This window comes from Contarinia nasturtii, unplaced genomic scaffold (genome assembly GCF_009176525.2).
Source record: "Contarinia nasturtii isolate CC-2019 unplaced genomic scaffold, AAFC_CNas_1.1 Cnas_scaffold_1612, whole genome shotgun sequence".
Taxonomy (NCBI): domain Eukaryota; kingdom Metazoa; phylum Arthropoda; class Insecta; order Diptera; family Cecidomyiidae; genus Contarinia; species Contarinia nasturtii.
In genome coordinates this window covers 353-16,270 of record NW_022198947.1, presented here as the reverse complement: position 1 = coordinate 16,270, position 15,918 = coordinate 353, and the positions used below count along the sequence as shown (strand labels likewise).

The following is a 15,918-nucleotide window of genomic DNA, read 5'->3' as shown; positions in this document are numbered from 1 at the left end:
AATAATAATAATAATAATAATAATAATAATAATAATAATAATAATAATAATAATAATAATAAATTATTATTAAATAATAATAGTAATAATAAATGTATGAATGTGAAAAAAGATAAAGAAAATAATCGAAAAAGGAATCAATAAGAATTATTAAAGAATAGAAAAGCAATTTTTACTTACGCACACAGACATATAAACGCCACAGATACTCCTAATTGAACCTTTATTAAAAAACGATGAAAGTTAGTATTTGTTGTAAACAATTTAGTCTGTAAGACTATAAAAACTCTCCTACCGAAAGGATTCCATAAACTTTCCGAATAAAACCTCTTCGTATGCTTGCATCGTTGAATTCAAAACCTTTTGCTTCACCACCACCAGAGCTTTCAAAGCCTTCAGACTGTGGGGGATAATTACTCTGTGGATATCCGGGTTGAGGATATCCAGGTTGAGGATATCCAGGTTGAGGATATCCAGGTTGAGGATATCCAGGTTGAGGATATCCAGGTTGAGGGTAGCCTATAATTATTATTGACTAAAATAATTTCCACCTCGAAAATAATTTTTAATGTAACAATAATTAACTAATAGGTGTTTAAAAAGTTCAGAAAATACAGTCCTGTTGCAAATAAATGTACAATTTGCAACATATGAAAAACATACCGCCATATCCGCTTTGCTGACCATAATATTGTTGATTTGGATCTAAAACATTCATAACAACAACTTTTAAAATCTTTTCAAAAAACCAAACAAAATATTCAGTTTCAATGCGCAGTCAATTCTCACCAGGGGGACATCTACTTTTCATTTTGAAAAATGTGTGCCCGCTATGGTGGAACGACGCAAAAAATGGAATAAAAATAATTAATATTTTTTCTTCGATTCACAAATAAGTAAAAAAACACTTCTTTGGAAGTTCTCACTGTGATGCAATACTGCACATCAAATCTGAAAATGATCTGATATAAATTTTCAGTGACGCTTGCAATCATATACACAAACAATTTTTATATTGCGTTGCCTCTCTCATGCCCAAGAGGCGTTCGAAAATTTTTTTTTACTTTGGACAAAAAAATTGGTTCGTTACGAATTTTCCCAGATATGACACACGATGACACCCACACCAAAACATCACAAATTTGGTCTCCAACAAATGCCCAGAAAACTAATGCTGTAATTTTTTTAATTTTGGTTGGTGTGAAAAAAGTCATGGTCATTTTTCCAAAAAAACAACACATGCAGCGCCATCTAGCGATCATTTTCGAATTTTTTTTCAATCTGACTTCAGAACTGGATAGCTGACGTTCGTAGCTTTCCAACGACATATAGATCATTACCTCACCTTTCATATGCACAGAAAGTAGGCCATTCGATGAAAAACTGAAAAAGTGCGTTCGAAAATTTTCCGAACCTAGACCTCAGACACTTGCGTGACGAAATCGAAAAATTCGAAGAAACACGTATGCTCGGTTTCCCATCTACTTTCGAATAAAAAAAATAAAAATTTCGTGTTTTTTCGTAAGATTTTTTGTCATGATCATATCTCGGTTACTTTCGATCGATTCCAACAATTTCTTTTTCAACACTATCTACCCGAACTCCAGTTTCCGAATATGCCATTTTTCGGAAAATTGTTTCTGGTTTGGGTGGTCCAAAATGGACAAAACCAAAAATTTACCTTTTTTTGAAACGCCACCTTGCGGTCAAATTTTGATTTTTTTTTTGCGGATTCTTCCAAAACTCAGCGGTATCGATTTTCATTTCTTTACAGTATATAGAGTGACGCAAAAATACATATCACATATATATATATTGTATGGGAATCTGGCAGCTTTGACGAATACAATGCCATAACCGATTCGTTCATGCAATTGCAGGGCCAGCTTTTCAAGTCGTATATCAGCCGTATACAATCGCAAATCAGAGCAAATCCAAAACATTTTTGGCGATTTGTGAACGACAGGAGAAAAAGGAGCGATATTCCGGCTATTGTTGAATACAACGATGAAATTGCGGACACTGACACATCGAAAGCCGAATTATTTGCTGACTTTTTCGAAAATCAGTACACACGAAGCGACATTGTCAACTTGGATCAATTATTAGGTGAATGCGGAGATGTATCATTTGACATTGAAATCAATGAAAACGACGTGATGAAGGCATTGCTATCGGTCAACGTGAATAAAGGAGCCGGACCAGATGGTATTTCACCGAAAATGTTGAAAAATTGCGCGCACACATTGTCGAAACCCTTAACAGTCTTATTCTGTAAATCACTGCATCAAGGATGTGTTCCGACAACATTAAAAAATTCCAGAATTGTGCCAATATACAAGTCTGGTAAAAAGAGCAACGCGTCGAACTACAGGCCAGTAGTTATAATACCGACAATAGCCAAACTTTTCGAAATTGTTGTGTATAACAAAATCAGCACATTTGTTAATTCGAAAATCTGCCACAATCAACATGGATTCGTGAAAAATAGATCAACATCGACAAATTTGTTACAGATGGTGAATTTCACGATCGATTCTATGATCAAAAAATGTCAAACGGATGTGCTTTATACTGATTTCGAAAAGGCCTTCGATCGTGTGAACCATATGAAATTGTTGCAGAAGCTGGTAAGATTTGGATTCGGCCGACGGCTTGTCAAATGGTTCCATGGATATTTGACAGATAGGACACAGTTTGTTGGAATCGGTGAACGAAAGTTACGAACTTTCACTGTATCTTCTGGAGTACCAGCGGGAAGTATTTTGGGACCATGTCTCTTCATTGTTTTTATTAACGACATTGTCGAAATCGTGTCAAATGCACTTGTTTTATTATTTGCAGATGATTTGAAATTAATCCGAACCATACAATCGCCTATAGATGCAATCATATTTCAGAATGCCATTAATCAATTGAGCGAATGGTGTACTGAAAATAGTCTGCATTTGAACTTGAAGAAATGTTTCGTTATGACATACTCAAAATGCGGAAACATAGTCAACTATGATTATACGATCAACAACGGCCAACATACATTTGAAAGGATCAACTTACACAAGGATCTGGGAGTTATATTTGACACGAAGCTGACATTTGTCAATCACATCGACGCGATTACAGCCAGTGCACATGGGGCAATGGGTTTCATCAAACGAACATTAAAGAATAAGTTTACAATTGAATCTGCTAAAATATTATATTGTGCACTAGTCAGATCAAAATTAGAGTATGCGAGTATTGTATGGCAACCATATCACCGTATCCATTCCAATAGAATAGAATCAATTCAGAAAGATTTTTTGATATGGACATTGAGATTTATTTACCAAAAAATTTTGTGCTACCACCGTATCAATTTAGATGTGATGTATTAAATATTCAACCGCTTTGGAGACGGCGTATAAATGCCTCTGTTTATTTAATTTATGATCTCCTTTTGGGTAAAATAGTGTCGAGTTCACTTAGAAATAAAATTGTATATACAAGACTGCAATATGACGAAAACCAAAGAAATTTAAGAAGTACAGAACTGATTAGAGTTAGGGCATTTTCATCGGATTATGCACATAATCAGCCGTTTTACGTGGCTTGTAGAAACTTTAACTTGATAAGAGAAACATTTTTAGAATCGGCATCAAGACACATCTTTAGAAACAATATTGTCAAATTAGAAAATGTGATATTCGATCGGTGAAAAATTTAACTTTTAACTTTTATGTGTTATTTAGAATATAGAAATTAAAACAGTGAACACAATCGATATCTGCTACTCCGAAGTCGAAAAGGCTGGTAGCTGGGTATACGATCGGGTGGTGTTTCATTGTGAATGATATTGTACAAATTTTGTGATTAATTCAGTCTGTGATCAGACGGTGAATAAATAAATAAATAAATAAATAAATATGTTGGTATTGCGTCATTAGTTTTCAGTATCACATTGACAAAATTTGTCATTTTTGTGTAACATTTGTCACACGCGTGTGTAACATTTGTCATTTTTGTGTAACAAAAGTTTTCTCCCGTATCACATGTCCGAATCAGAACGAAAAAAATCACATTGCCTATAATTGAAATCATGACTGGTACGAAGTATACAATGTCACAGCGGACGGCAGTACGCGCGAGTGACGAAACCAGATTAGTGTGTTGAAAAGTCGATCTCGCTATATATACACTTAATAAACGAAATCCAGACCTAGAAACGTTGGCCCCGGTTGATGTATGGAAAGCCACTGGGCCATAGGTTAAGAAAAAATAATAAAGTTTGAAAATCGGACCACCTATCTTCAAAATATGATCCTTTCAAGAAAAGTGTCAAAATTCAGTTCTACGGCCATAGATGGTGTTCCAAATTGAACATAATTTGGGAAGTTAAATTTAAGATTTTTTTTTTAATATTATATTTTTATTATGTCATTTAGTTCATAAGTATTATTTAAATTTCACCGCTACTCGCTTCCTCTTCAACTTCACGCTTGAACGCTCGACGCGCCGAGAGATGAACAAAGTGACGTCATAAATACATATACAAAAACGCATTTTGCATACAAAATCACTTGTTCGTCTCTCGGCGCGTGCCTATAAAAGGTCAAGCGAAAGCAGGAGGTTGAAGATGAAGTGAGCGATTAGTTTTGAAAGGCAAAAAAGACCGAATAGAAACGAAAGCAAAATATAAAAATCAAAAGTAAGATTCTATATTAAAATTAAAAGTTATTTAAATAAATTTTATTTTGTAAAAATTAAAAAAAAAATTCTTTTAATAGTTGATTTCGAATAGATGGCACTAAATGAGGTCGTTGACCCCTGAAACAAACCCCCCTCCAATTTTCAACACATAAAACAATGTTAGTTTTTAAAAATGTGCAATTGTGCATATCGGCTCAAAATTTAGTGCGATTTTGATCTATGACGAAAAAATTCATCAAATCAATCACAGCGGACGGCAGTACGCGCGAGTGACGAAACCACATTAGTGTGTTGAAAAGTCGAACTCGCTATATATACACGTAATATACGAAATCCACACCCAGAAGGCCATTGCCCCTGTTGATGAAGCTCTTGGGCCATAGATCAAGAAAAAATATAAAAGTTTGAAAATCGGTCCACCTGTCTTCAAAATATGGTCCTTTCAAGAAAAGGGTCAAAATTCAGTTTCATGACCATAGACGGCACTAAATGAGGTCGTTGACCTCTGAAACATCGATAGTCTGATTCTAAAGCTCAATACCTTTCCAACGATACCTCAAACGTCGAAATCGATCAATCCGTTCGAAAAATTTAGCATTTTAAAATTTTCATATGATTTTCCTATAATTTTGCTTACTCGATTCTGATCTTTTTGAAACTTCCTGGGATTAATGTACACAAGAAACTAAGACTTTTTTGTTCTGGCACTTTTCGATATGGCCGCCATGTTGGCCGTGGCCGGTCTCCAAAAGTCACTTTTTGACTTTTGTCCCCACGGTCACTGAAGCTTATCCACTTGACACACCCCGGACATATGCACCTCGTTGGAAAGGTCTTGAAGAGTATACAAATGTATATTAAGTTTTGTGTTTCACATTTTGGTTTTGTCACTCGCTCTTCGCCTCGTCAGAGGTTTTTTATTTGATATACTATACATAAAACATTGCAAAAAAAGGAACTGACATTCGTAAGTATAATTTTTCCGCACTTTTTGCAAATTTCTTCGTTTACCGAACGAATATTTATTTCCCGAAAGATATTGATCATGATCTGTCAGTGCAGTAAATGTTCTAGCAAATTAAAATACTATTGACGTATAAATAATTCAAAATAAGTGAAAATCGATCAATGTCGAATCGAAAAATGTACCGTAAAATCTTATGAACATTATTTTCGTATCAAACATAATCTTGCTACAATTTATTTGTTAATTGTTAGGTATTTTACATTTTATTCATTATTTTTGGAAGGGAATTACTTAATGGGTTTTCGCGATTATTATCTGGTTCACTTATTAAAGCCTTTCGTTCATCATCCATGTTCACAACGTTGGGAGTATTAATATTAAATGCTTGCCACCAAACACAGTATTTACTTTGTGAAATAAAAATTAAATGAAATGCATTTCAATTCTACGATTTTTATGCAAGAACTGTAAGAATATATTTTCTTTGTTATGAAATTTGATATGGATTGAAAAATTGTCTGTATCTATTTGATAATACGCGTTGTACGTGTTCAAATGTAAAAGTGACTGTGCATAAGTAATGTCCTCGCAGTTAGATACGAGATTCATGTTCAGTTTTTCTTCATCTTTTCTGCTCGGACATTTTGTTACATATTTTTTTTATAATTCTGAAAATATTTTATATTTATATGTGTAATTTTGTTTTTTTGGTTTACGTTCCATACTATACAAAACCATCTCATAATAAAATACTCGTCATAAATATGGCATAACTAATTTTGCGGATTGAAACATTTTTAATCGTGTGTGTTGATGTGAGTGTGTGAGTTATTGTTTTTTACAATGTGAAATATTCATGTAGTTTTGTATTTTAGGTAGAACATAAAAGTTCTTGTCATGGAGTTCTCATTGACTTCGATCATGGGTTTGTGGCTTGTTTCTTCGCAAGCGTGCACCCTCATACTATTCAAACGACAATAATGTTACTTGGACTCACATATTTTTCATATATGTGTAAAAAAATTTAGCAATTTTTATTGAAGAAGTAAATTTGTATACCCTTGTAATGTGAAAAACTATCTTAATTACGCATAATAGAATTTTTGGAGGAAAAAATTGCTTACCGTTACCATACATATTTTATAATATTTCCTTTATATTGTAACTTGCAAGTATGTTTAATCTGTTTAAAAAAGAAACATAAACCGATTATATATAGTAAATATAAAAGTTAGTAAATTAGCTCAATAAAAAGAAAAAAAATATTGAAGAAATCTTTTTTATCTCTTATAAGCATTTGACACAAATTGATGACGCATTTTGTCAGATAGAAAAAGAAACTAGATTTCAATATTCAGTATTACAATATTATTCAATTACTTTTAAATATTGAAGTGTTTGTTAAAATGTTATATTGTTAAAAGATTATAATGTTGTTTAAGAAATTATATTACTACTCAAACTTGACAGCTCTGAAAAGTTTAGCACAAAAAAACTTATTAAAATTCATACGAATACATTTTGTGCTGCCATCTGTGAAATGTCATAAGCGCATAAAACTTTATATGAAGTAATTCAACTGTGTCCAAAAAAACATTTTATGAATTTTATTTCAAGAAAATTCTCACAAATACAACGATTCAGCAGAGACATGAAGTTCATTGGTAACATACAACTTTGGTAATAGCTTATTAATTTTTAGTATAATAAAGATTCTTGTGATATATTTAGATATAGGGGCCAATTTGACTGATGGAATGTATAAAGGTGCTTAATCACATCAAGACCTCTAATTGAAAATAAAACACATTTAATTTTATATTCTAATTTTCAGGCATTTATAATGGATCTCAGAAACATCCTGCTGATTTAAATATGGTTTTAAAGAGATCATGGAGTAATGGTTTGGAAAAAATAATTATTACAGTTGGAACTGTTACTGATACCGAAGATGTAGTCAAAATTGCAAAAAAAGATGGTATAAAAAACACAAGAAACGAACGGAAGTGTGCAGTTAAGGTCCATTTTCCAAGGCGGCGATTACAATCGTGTACGATTTCAAATTGTTGGCTAAAATCGTTAACGATTGAGATCAATGGTTTTTTTGACGCCAAAATCGTGAACGATTTATTATTTGTGGTTTTTTTGACGCCCGATTTGAAAAAAAAATCGTGGACGATTGCAATCGTCGCCTTGGAAAATGCACCTTTAATCGTATGGATTTGATCAATAACTTATTATATTTTTACAGATCGGTTATTCTTTACAATGGGATGTCATCCAACAAGATGTAATGAGTTCAAATCTGATCCAGATAAATACTATGCACAATTATGTGCAGCCATTGACGAAAACAAAGATAAAGTGGTTGCAATTGGAGAATGTGGTTTGGACTATGACCGATTGCATTTTTGTACAGCTGATGTTCAAAAAACATATTTTGAACGTCAATTGGATCTCGTTTCGAAATATAGATTGCCTTTATTTCTCCATTGTCGTAATTCTTTTGATGACTTTTATAATATAATTCAACGAAATCTGGCAAAAATAACAAACGGTGGTGTGTGTCATTCATTTGATGGAACATTCGCTCAAGCAAAAAAACTGATAGACTTGGGTTTTTACATTGGAATTAACGGTTGTTCTTTAAAATCCGAAAAACAACTAGAAGTAGTTGCTCATATACCAAATGAACGAATTTTAATTGAGACGGACTGTCCATGGTGCCAGATTAGACCAAGTCATGCAGGTGACATTTAAATATACAATAATATTTTTAAAACATACCGATAATGGGAAAATCTCATAGGATCAAAATTTATTAAAACAAAATGGCCAACTACTAAAAAGAAAGAAAAATGGACAGAAGACACCTTAATCGATGGACGGTATGTGATACATGTCTCCAAATAATTTCTGTAGCAAAGATAATGGAAAAGACATTTATTTATATTTAACAATTAATCTCTAGCAGATATGAGCCAACGCAAATAATTCAGGTGCTTGAAGTTCTTGCCGGTTGTAAAAATGAAAATATTGATGTGTTAGCTGACCAAATTTACGAAAATACGATGCATTTATTTTTCAATTAATAAAAAAATTGTGATTTTATATCCAAATAAAAGAAACAAATCTTTTCGTCAGAAGCACTTATTTTATTATTATGGTGGAGAAATTAATTTTAACATATTTACGACTATTATTCGTGTGGTTTCAAAAATTCACATTGTTTTCAACATCATTTCCATTTTGTGTGGTTTGATCAGTGGTTTGTTTCTTTTTCCAATTTTTAGCTGCTGCGAGTAATTTTAGATTCGGTCTAGCCATTTCATCTTCTGGAAATATATAATCAAACACTTCCTCCCAGCCTTCTTCGGTTCCGGTGTCGGAAATGATTTTTTGTCTCTTTTTGATTCTTCGTGGAAGTTTCTCCATGACCTTTTCGTATGTGTCACGAGTTCCATGTTCATTTTCAAAATCGCGCCAAGCCTCTAATAAAACAACGCGGTTTTCTTTTTCGGGTGAATTTTTGAGTGCATCATTCGCTCGTTCATAAATTCTACGCGCCAATGATATATTTAAATATTCATCATTTTCTTCACATGTAAATTCAAATTTTGCGTATGAAATCCAAACTTTTACGTGAATTGTACGTTCAAGGAGTCTCTCATAGAGCTGGCGCGCCAATTCATTTTTGCTTTGATTTACTTCAAAATCGATATACGCTTTCCACAACAACTCTGGCATGTCAAGACGATTTTGATTTATTGCTAGTTCAAATATAGCACGTGCTCGATCGAAGTCACCTAATAAGGTTTCAAGTTCAGCGAATTTTATCCAGGTTATGCAGTTTTCTGGCCCGAATTCCAAAAATTTTTGATATAGCAGGCGACATCGGTCAAATTCTCGCAATTGAATTTCTAATTCAATATAACCACGATAAAGTTTATCACGTGGACATATGCCAATCGCTTGTCCCAATGCTTTTCGTGCGTTCGATAAATTTTTACAACGAATTTCGAATTGAGCATACATCAACCAGATTTTACTGAAAGTAAATATTTTATGAGGAATAACTTCCAGACAAGTTTTATAGACTTGACGAGTGCGCTCTTCATTTTGTGCTTGGATTTCTTCATACAAAGCATAATTTATCCACAAATAGATATATCTTCGCCACAAACTTTTATCTTTGCTAGGTGGAACATTAGCAATAGCTCGTTCATATGTTTCTCGAATGGTTTCCGCATCACCCTCATTTTCAATTAAACGCAAATAATCAAACCAAGCATCATAATTTGTTGGATTATCACCAATCTCTTGTTCGTATTGGAATTTACCTAGGGGTGAATCACATATAGAAAAGACTCTAAGTAATCGAAATTAATAAACAAATACAGGAATCAGTGGAAACATATAATTACGCTTTGAAACAATTACGTCTTCGATTCCCGAACGATCTCCATACTTCTTTTCGTGAATCGTGTACGCTTTGTAAAGATCATTTGTTCTGTCTTTTGGTAAATGTTCAAGGGCATATTTGTAAATAACGCGGACGCGATCATGTTCTTTTTGTCCTTCTTCAAATCGTGCAAATGCAATAAAAAGCTTCTCTTCCATGTGGTCTTCGCCAAAAAATTCGATCGCATTCTCATATATTTTGCGAGCGCCATTGATAAAGCCATGATTCTCTTCAAATCGAGCAAATTTGATCCAATTTTTTATATCCGGATGAACCATTACCAGTCTTTCATAAATCTTCCGAGCTCGGTCTATTTCTTTATATCTTAGTTCAAAGTTAATATAAGTATTCCATGCTTGCTCTTCCGGAAGAAATTCGAGCCACCTAAAAACATTATTTAAAAATATTATATTTATTCAACCGACCATGTAAATAAAAAAAACCTTTCAAATACAGCACGGGCTCCTCCTAAGTTTTCCAACATTTCCTCCATATAAACATACTTGTACCAAAATTGATTGACTCTCGGTAGAATTGTAACAGCACGATCAAAAAGATTACGAGCATGATTTACTTGTTTGTTCTTCATTTCCATTTCAATATATTTCAGCCATATTGTGATATTTCGGTGATCGTTGTCGATAGCTCTTTCCCAAATTGAGCGGGCACGTTGAATTTCTTTCTGTGATTCTTCCCATTGTGCATATTTGATCCAATTGCTAACAACCTAAGGGAATAATCACAATTTAAAAGAATAATAATAATATCAATATATTTGTAAAGTTATTTCTTACGAAATATAATGCAAACTTCTATTTATGTATATATTAAGAATTTTATGAGTAAGCCCAAAAGAAATCAGAAGAATTGATATTCGGTAGTGTAATCGATCCTGTCAAAAAAAATTCTCACTATTTGCAGAAATTTACAAGTATCAACCAATACTTCTTGGTACCTACAAGTATTGCGATATAGTTTCTTATAATAATACATATATATATCTTACAATGATTTCCAATCATTTCTCACTCATTCACCCAAACTCTAATCTCACATACAAAAAAAATCAATGTCATGATTTGGAATTTTAAACGTATATATCCATGAGAGAGATGATTGGGAAACTATTGGTATGTTTTTTATTTATCCATTATCCCCCCACATTCAATAGATATATTACAATTAATGTATGAATGTGAATTGTGATAATGTAAATATAAAATAGTGGTAACTACCATTCGGTTCTTTCGTAAATTGTCTTCAAACGCTTTACGTTTTCGATGTTGATAATCAGCCAACTCAGCTGGATCGGAAATTTTCTGTTTCGGTGGCGGTGGCAGAATTTCCAAATCACGTTCTTTCGCTTCACGTAATAATTGTTCCGCTGTAATTTGTACTTCTGCTGGTGCTTTATTTTTTACCTTAGATAAAAAAATTAAAATACACATATTGGCGATTAAAGTCAACTCATATTTGAGGTTAATTTAACGCATTTTCAAAAACTGACGTATTTACCTTTGCCACTTTGGGCATTTTTTGCATTCTTTCCATATTTCTATTGTTGTTTTCTTTTTCGATTTCTCCCAAAATTGATATTTACTGTATGCTGTGTTTTACAATTTTATCTGTAATTTTGTCCTGTGTATGAATACAAGCTGACTCGAACGTATATAAAACGCTTTATTTTGACAGTTCTTCATTCGTCCAAAAATGATGACATTTTCATGTTTTACCATGTGGCGCCACATATATTCATTGAGATCTTCTAGCTGGAACTAGCATTAAACTTGAAGCAGACTATCAGACATTTTTAAACAAAAATATGTTTACATTTTCAATCCAATATTTAACTATAATTTTTTATTGCACACTATATTTAAAGAGTTCAAAAAAAGTTCACAAGAATGGTTTTCAGGAAGTTTCATTTTCCCACAGAAACATATAACATGCGACTCATAAGACATTAATGTCATTGGAGAATGGACGGATTTTATCTGATGAAATAATTCTTTTCAAAATCACAAATGGTATTTTTAGAGTTTCATTTATTCACAATTATCAGCCACACCAACTACGAACAATGAGATTTAATAGAACTTTTTATTTGCCAATTGTCACAACAAATGTGGAATTTTATAGTCCTGCCTTACGTATGCATCGCCAGCATGTCGAATGTTTTAATAATTTGAATCTCAATGAGACAAACCTCAATGCTTTCAGACGTTACTCTATCTTCGAACTAAACCAATCTCTAATAATTACAAATTATTGACTAAATTAGCTCAGTCTACTGCTGGGGAATGCAATTGTCATTGGAATAAATGCTCTCGTAAGCAGTTTTACTCTCGATACCATTAGTTTGCCATAAAGTCTTTTTCCAATAATTAGAGAGTGAAACGGTTTTTATGTAGAGCAAATATCTATTTAGAGAATAATAATATCGTATTTTTGCAAAATAATGAAATTGTACTAAGGATTTCTTTGTTCTGGAAAATCCTATTCACACTTTCCTTCTTTCTTTCGAACATTTATGAAAAAATAATAAAACAAATAAATTTCTTTATAACCAGTTAAACATAAAAATAGCCAAATACTTTTTGTAATTGGCCCACGAGGCTGTTAAAATTATGATGTTACTATGTATGTAAGTTTATAATTTATTGTAAGTTTGCATATAGCATTAAAATAAATAAAGAAATAAAGAAATAAAGAAATTGCACGTTTTCTTCTCAAAACACGTCTGTTGACCGTTGACACAATGATATCTGGCAGTCCAGCGACTGAATCTGGCAGGCCATCAATCTTTTTCGCTCTACAATCGTAGCACACTTTAAATCGATCATCTTTTGTGTGCCTTGGAAAACGTTCCTGACAATTCGCGCATGTTTGTGATGTTCCCCATTCATCTTGCATTTCAACTTCTGAATGTCCAAGTTTCTTAATGCTCACACGAAACTTACGCTATCCCGGACATCTTTTACGCTTTTTTATTCCAAACGGTCGATCGGGTTTCATCGCCCAAGCACCAAATTGAACCAACGACGGTTTGTTGTTTGTCACACACACGGCGATTTGATCATTTACTCTGGTCGAGCGAATGTGATGGTCTAAATCCAGTCGTGCATATTCACGCGTCGCATAAGCTGCCATTCCTTTTCGTAACATTTTAATGCGATATTCAATGTATGATTTCCATGTTGAATTACGTGGTGATGGTGGACGATATGGGTATGTTTTGAGATGTTCCTTCTCTTCGATATCAAACCATCCAGCCAACTTTTTCGCTTCTTTGTCTCGTTTTTTCTGCTGAGTTTCCCAATGAAAACGCTGGTTTGGTATTATAATGTTTTCCTTCAAAATGCAAAATGATACAAAAAACTATGAGTTTCTATTCAAAACCATTTCAAATTACATTTCAAAATATCTTACCTCAACAGCCGGCTCATCAGGTGTTTTTTGAATGTTGCGACGCACTACAGTTAACCACGATTTTTCATTCGGATCGATTCCAATGATGTATTTCTTGCCAATGAGTTTTTCCAGCCCCCGATTCGCTTGGGTTGTTTGCTGTGGTCGTTGTTGTCGCTGTGGTCGTTGTTGTCGCTGTGGTTTCTTGTACATTATGGATATTGAAACACTATCGGTCAAAATCTGATGATGGAATGGTTTCGATTTGCCCAATTTATTTATTTTACCGACATCGAACAACATATTCCATAGACCTGATCGATCAGTTTGGGTGTAGTACTTTACTTTTCTCTTATTCATCCGGTTGGTCCGCGTATTGAGAAAAGAAGGCACCAAATCAAGTTCGTTTACAATTTTATTATACAAGTCCGTAATGTCCAATCGCACGTTTTTCAAATGGTAGTCGCATAATGGTATAAGAGCAAAACTGCTTATTTTTGGTGGTCGATTGATTGTTGGCTCTTGAAAGTTCGGATTGTTACGAAACATTTCATGAATGGTATTCCATTGTTCGGCATGACTGTGATACACTTCTATTTGCCGTTGCATTTGACCGAACAACCACAGTGATTCAAACCAACGATATTTTGCGAAAAATTTCATACTCACTGTTCCCGACCATCCAATTTCAGTCAAATCTCTCATTAAAATATTGAATTTTTCAACGCGTTGTGGATCCACATTATTACCATTATTACCATTTGTTAAATTCTTAAATCGATATGAAAACTCTTTGGCATTTCTGATGTCGATGCTATCAAATCTTGAGCCATTGTTGAATCGATTGCGATACCAACAACGCATTCGAAAAAAATTCTCAAGTCGTTTTTCACACCATGTGTTGGTATTGGTTTGAATGTTTGTGATATATTGTTTATAAAAATATCTCAAACCATTTCCCAACTTTTCATCATCTGGCCATCGGAACTGTTCTTCACTGTTTCTTTCTACCATGAAACGAAACTCGGGCAATATCCGATATTGACTATTAATATTGTTAACGTGTTGGTTTAATACCGCTCTGAAACAATCGGCAATGAACAGTCTTGGATGTGGTTGCAAAAAAAATGCACGATCGTCATTATCAAGTGCTTCATTCAAAATAAAAAGAATAGAAAGTGATGCCAATGCTGCCACTTCTGTCATTTGAACACTGCGCTCGAATAGCATTTTGGTCACAGCTTCTCCAACTCTTTCAATCCGTTCATGTTGTTGTCGCAGGATTGTTTGAAGTCCACATTTTATTACAACGTATTTGCTTTCTTCTGGTTATCATCGAGCTCGTCGTCATCCATGTCTTTTTCTGTTCATTCTCAAAAAACTGATCAAATTATTCGAAAATGAAAAATAGACACAAATTTAGAAAAAAAATGCAACAAAAATAGCATAGATTACGAATAAAATGAGATCACAAATTAAATGACAATCACTTATATCACAATTCAAATTAATCACTTCTTACCTCAACGATGTCACTCTGTATTCTGATTCAAATGATGAAATGTTTTCCAATACTCCGCAGATGAAAATTTTGTTGGAATATTCACCGTCAATTTTATGAATGCTTTCTTATTTTGAAATAACAACAGAGACAATCTCAAAACCAACAGTGAATTTATCCGTTTAACATCGAACAAACAAAATCATTGGAACAAATGTTAGCCAAAAATGACGACAAACAAATTGTTTCATACTCTAATATAAACACTCACACATAATTCTCAAGAATTCCTTTTACAAGCAAAGCACAATTTGTTACAAACAAAAAATGAGAACACACTCATATAACAATTCAAATGAATAACTTCTTATACTATATAACGCTGTGTCCTGATTAAAACGATGAAAATGTTTTTTTTCTATTTTGAAATGAAAACAAAGACTGTCACAAAACGGACTGTGAATCTTTCCATTTGACATCGAGTGACTTCTACAGTTACGTTCCAAACACACCAAACCGTTGCTAAAATGACGATAAACAAAAAATGAATCTCATGTACAAGAATTCCATTTATTAATCACTAAATTTTGTTTTTTTTTTTCAACACAATGGCAACTTAACCATAATTACTTACCTTATTCTTAACAATAACTTCAAAATATTTTGATGCGAAAAAATCCCTATTTAGTTCGGTGCCGGAATTATAATTTCATACATTGTTCAAAGAAATTAATTGATACGATGCAATGTTTACGAAGCACATTTTGAATGTGATCAGAAAAATCGGCTTCGATATGATACACACCAATACACACAGCTACCAACTGTCAAATGTCGTACACATTCAAACATGTTTCGAATTCGAAATTCGAATTTGAGTTATGAAATAAA

General features: G+C 33.2%; 4 protein-coding genes across 7 annotated transcripts in view; 1 reads left to right on the top strand and 3 right to left on the bottom strand.

The window, feature by feature from the left end:
* Positions 1-7,149, bottom strand: part of LOC116346611 (protein lifeguard 1-like) — a 9,335-nt gene extending 2,186 nt beyond the window's left edge. Inside the window, exons 1-5 of one of the 2 annotated variants that reach the window (XM_031776761.1) lie at positions 7,037-7,149; positions 6,781-6,839; positions 664-705; positions 296-519; positions 181-221 (exon numbers count right to left, since the gene is read on the bottom strand). In XM_031776761.1, coding sequence (XP_031632621.1) covers positions 181-221; positions 296-519; positions 664-705; positions 6,781-6,793 — 320 coding nt within the window. In that variant the 5' untranslated portion in view covers positions 6,794-6,839; positions 7,037-7,149. Of the gene's footprint in view, positions 1-180; positions 222-295; positions 520-663; positions 706-5,947; positions 6,113-6,780; positions 6,840-7,036 lie in introns of those variants that run through there. The other variant, XM_031776760.1, reaches the window with a different exon arrangement.
* Positions 1,744-8,799, top strand: LOC116346608 (putative deoxyribonuclease TATDN1). Of its 3 annotated transcripts, none has more exons than XM_031776752.1 (6): positions 7,063-7,320; positions 7,388-7,423; positions 7,491-7,634; positions 7,908-8,405; positions 8,466-8,544; positions 8,628-8,799. In XM_031776752.1, the coding sequence occupies exons 1-6, from the start codon at positions 7,257-7,259 to the stop codon at positions 8,746-8,748; spliced, it is 942 nt and encodes a 313-aa protein (XP_031632612.1). In that variant the 5' UTR covers positions 7,063-7,256; the 3' UTR covers positions 8,749-8,799. The 3 variants fall into 3 exon arrangements, 2 of the variants coding, with proteins under 2 accessions (XP_031632612.1, XP_031632613.1); XM_031776753.1 differs by having other exon boundaries at positions 7,075-7,320; positions 8,631-8,799; XR_004201613.1 differs by lacking the exons at positions 7,908-8,405; positions 8,466-8,544; positions 8,628-8,799 and adding an exon at positions 1,744-5,907 and having other exon boundaries at positions 6,536-7,320; positions 7,491-7,572.
* Positions 8,791-11,817, bottom strand: LOC116346607 (protein crooked neck). The gene is made up of 5 exons (XM_031776751.1): positions 11,634-11,817; positions 11,354-11,539; positions 10,562-10,845; positions 10,081-10,502; positions 8,791-9,996 (listed from the first exon to the last, which is right to left on the bottom strand). The coding sequence occupies exons 1-5, from the start codon at positions 11,667-11,669 to the stop codon at positions 8,870-8,872; spliced, it is 2,055 nt and encodes a 684-aa protein (XP_031632611.1). The 5' UTR covers positions 11,670-11,817; the 3' UTR covers positions 8,791-8,869.
* Positions 11,818-12,739: 922 nt separating this feature from the next.
* On the bottom strand, positions 12,740-14,907 carry LOC116346606. Its single transcript, XM_031776750.1, has 2 exons — positions 13,548-14,907; positions 12,740-13,469 (listed from the first exon to the last, which is right to left on the bottom strand). The coding sequence occupies exons 1-2, from the start codon at positions 14,754-14,756 to the stop codon at positions 13,080-13,082; spliced, it is 1,599 nt and encodes a 532-aa protein (XP_031632610.1). The 5' UTR covers positions 14,757-14,907; the 3' UTR covers positions 12,740-13,079.
* Between the last annotated feature and the right edge of the window lie 1,011 nt (positions 14,908-15,918).

Coding starts and splice junctions, on each gene's coding strand:
- LOC116346606 (XM_031776750.1), bottom strand. CDS start 14,756: ATGCTATTCGAGCGCAGTGTTCAAATGACAGAAGTGGCAGCATTGGCA. Junction 13,470..13,547: donor CTGATGAGCCGGCTGTTGAG/GTAAGATATTTT, acceptor TGCATTTTGAAG/GAAAACATTATAATACCAAA.
- LOC116346607 (XM_031776751.1), bottom strand. CDS start 11,669: ATGGAAAGAATGCAAAAAATGCCCAAAGTGGCAAAG. Junction 11,540..11,633: donor AAATGCCCAAAGTGGCAAAG/GTAAATACGTCA, acceptor TTTTTATCTAAG/GTAAAAAATAAAGCACCAGC. Junction 10,503..10,561: donor GCCCGTGCTGTATTTGAAAG/GTTTTTTTTATT, acceptor TAATGTTTTTAG/GTGGCTCGAATTTCTTCCGG.
- LOC116346608 (XM_031776752.1), top strand. CDS start 7,257: ATGAATTTTATTTCAAGAAAATTCTCACAAATACAACGATTCAGCAGA. Junction 7,321..7,387: donor CAGAGACATGAAGTTCATTG/GTAACATACAAC, acceptor TGATATATTTAG/ATATAGGGGCCAATTTGACT. Junction 7,635..7,907: donor CAAAATTGCAAAAAAAGATG/GTATAAAAAACA, acceptor ATATTTTTACAG/ATCGGTTATTCTTTACAATG.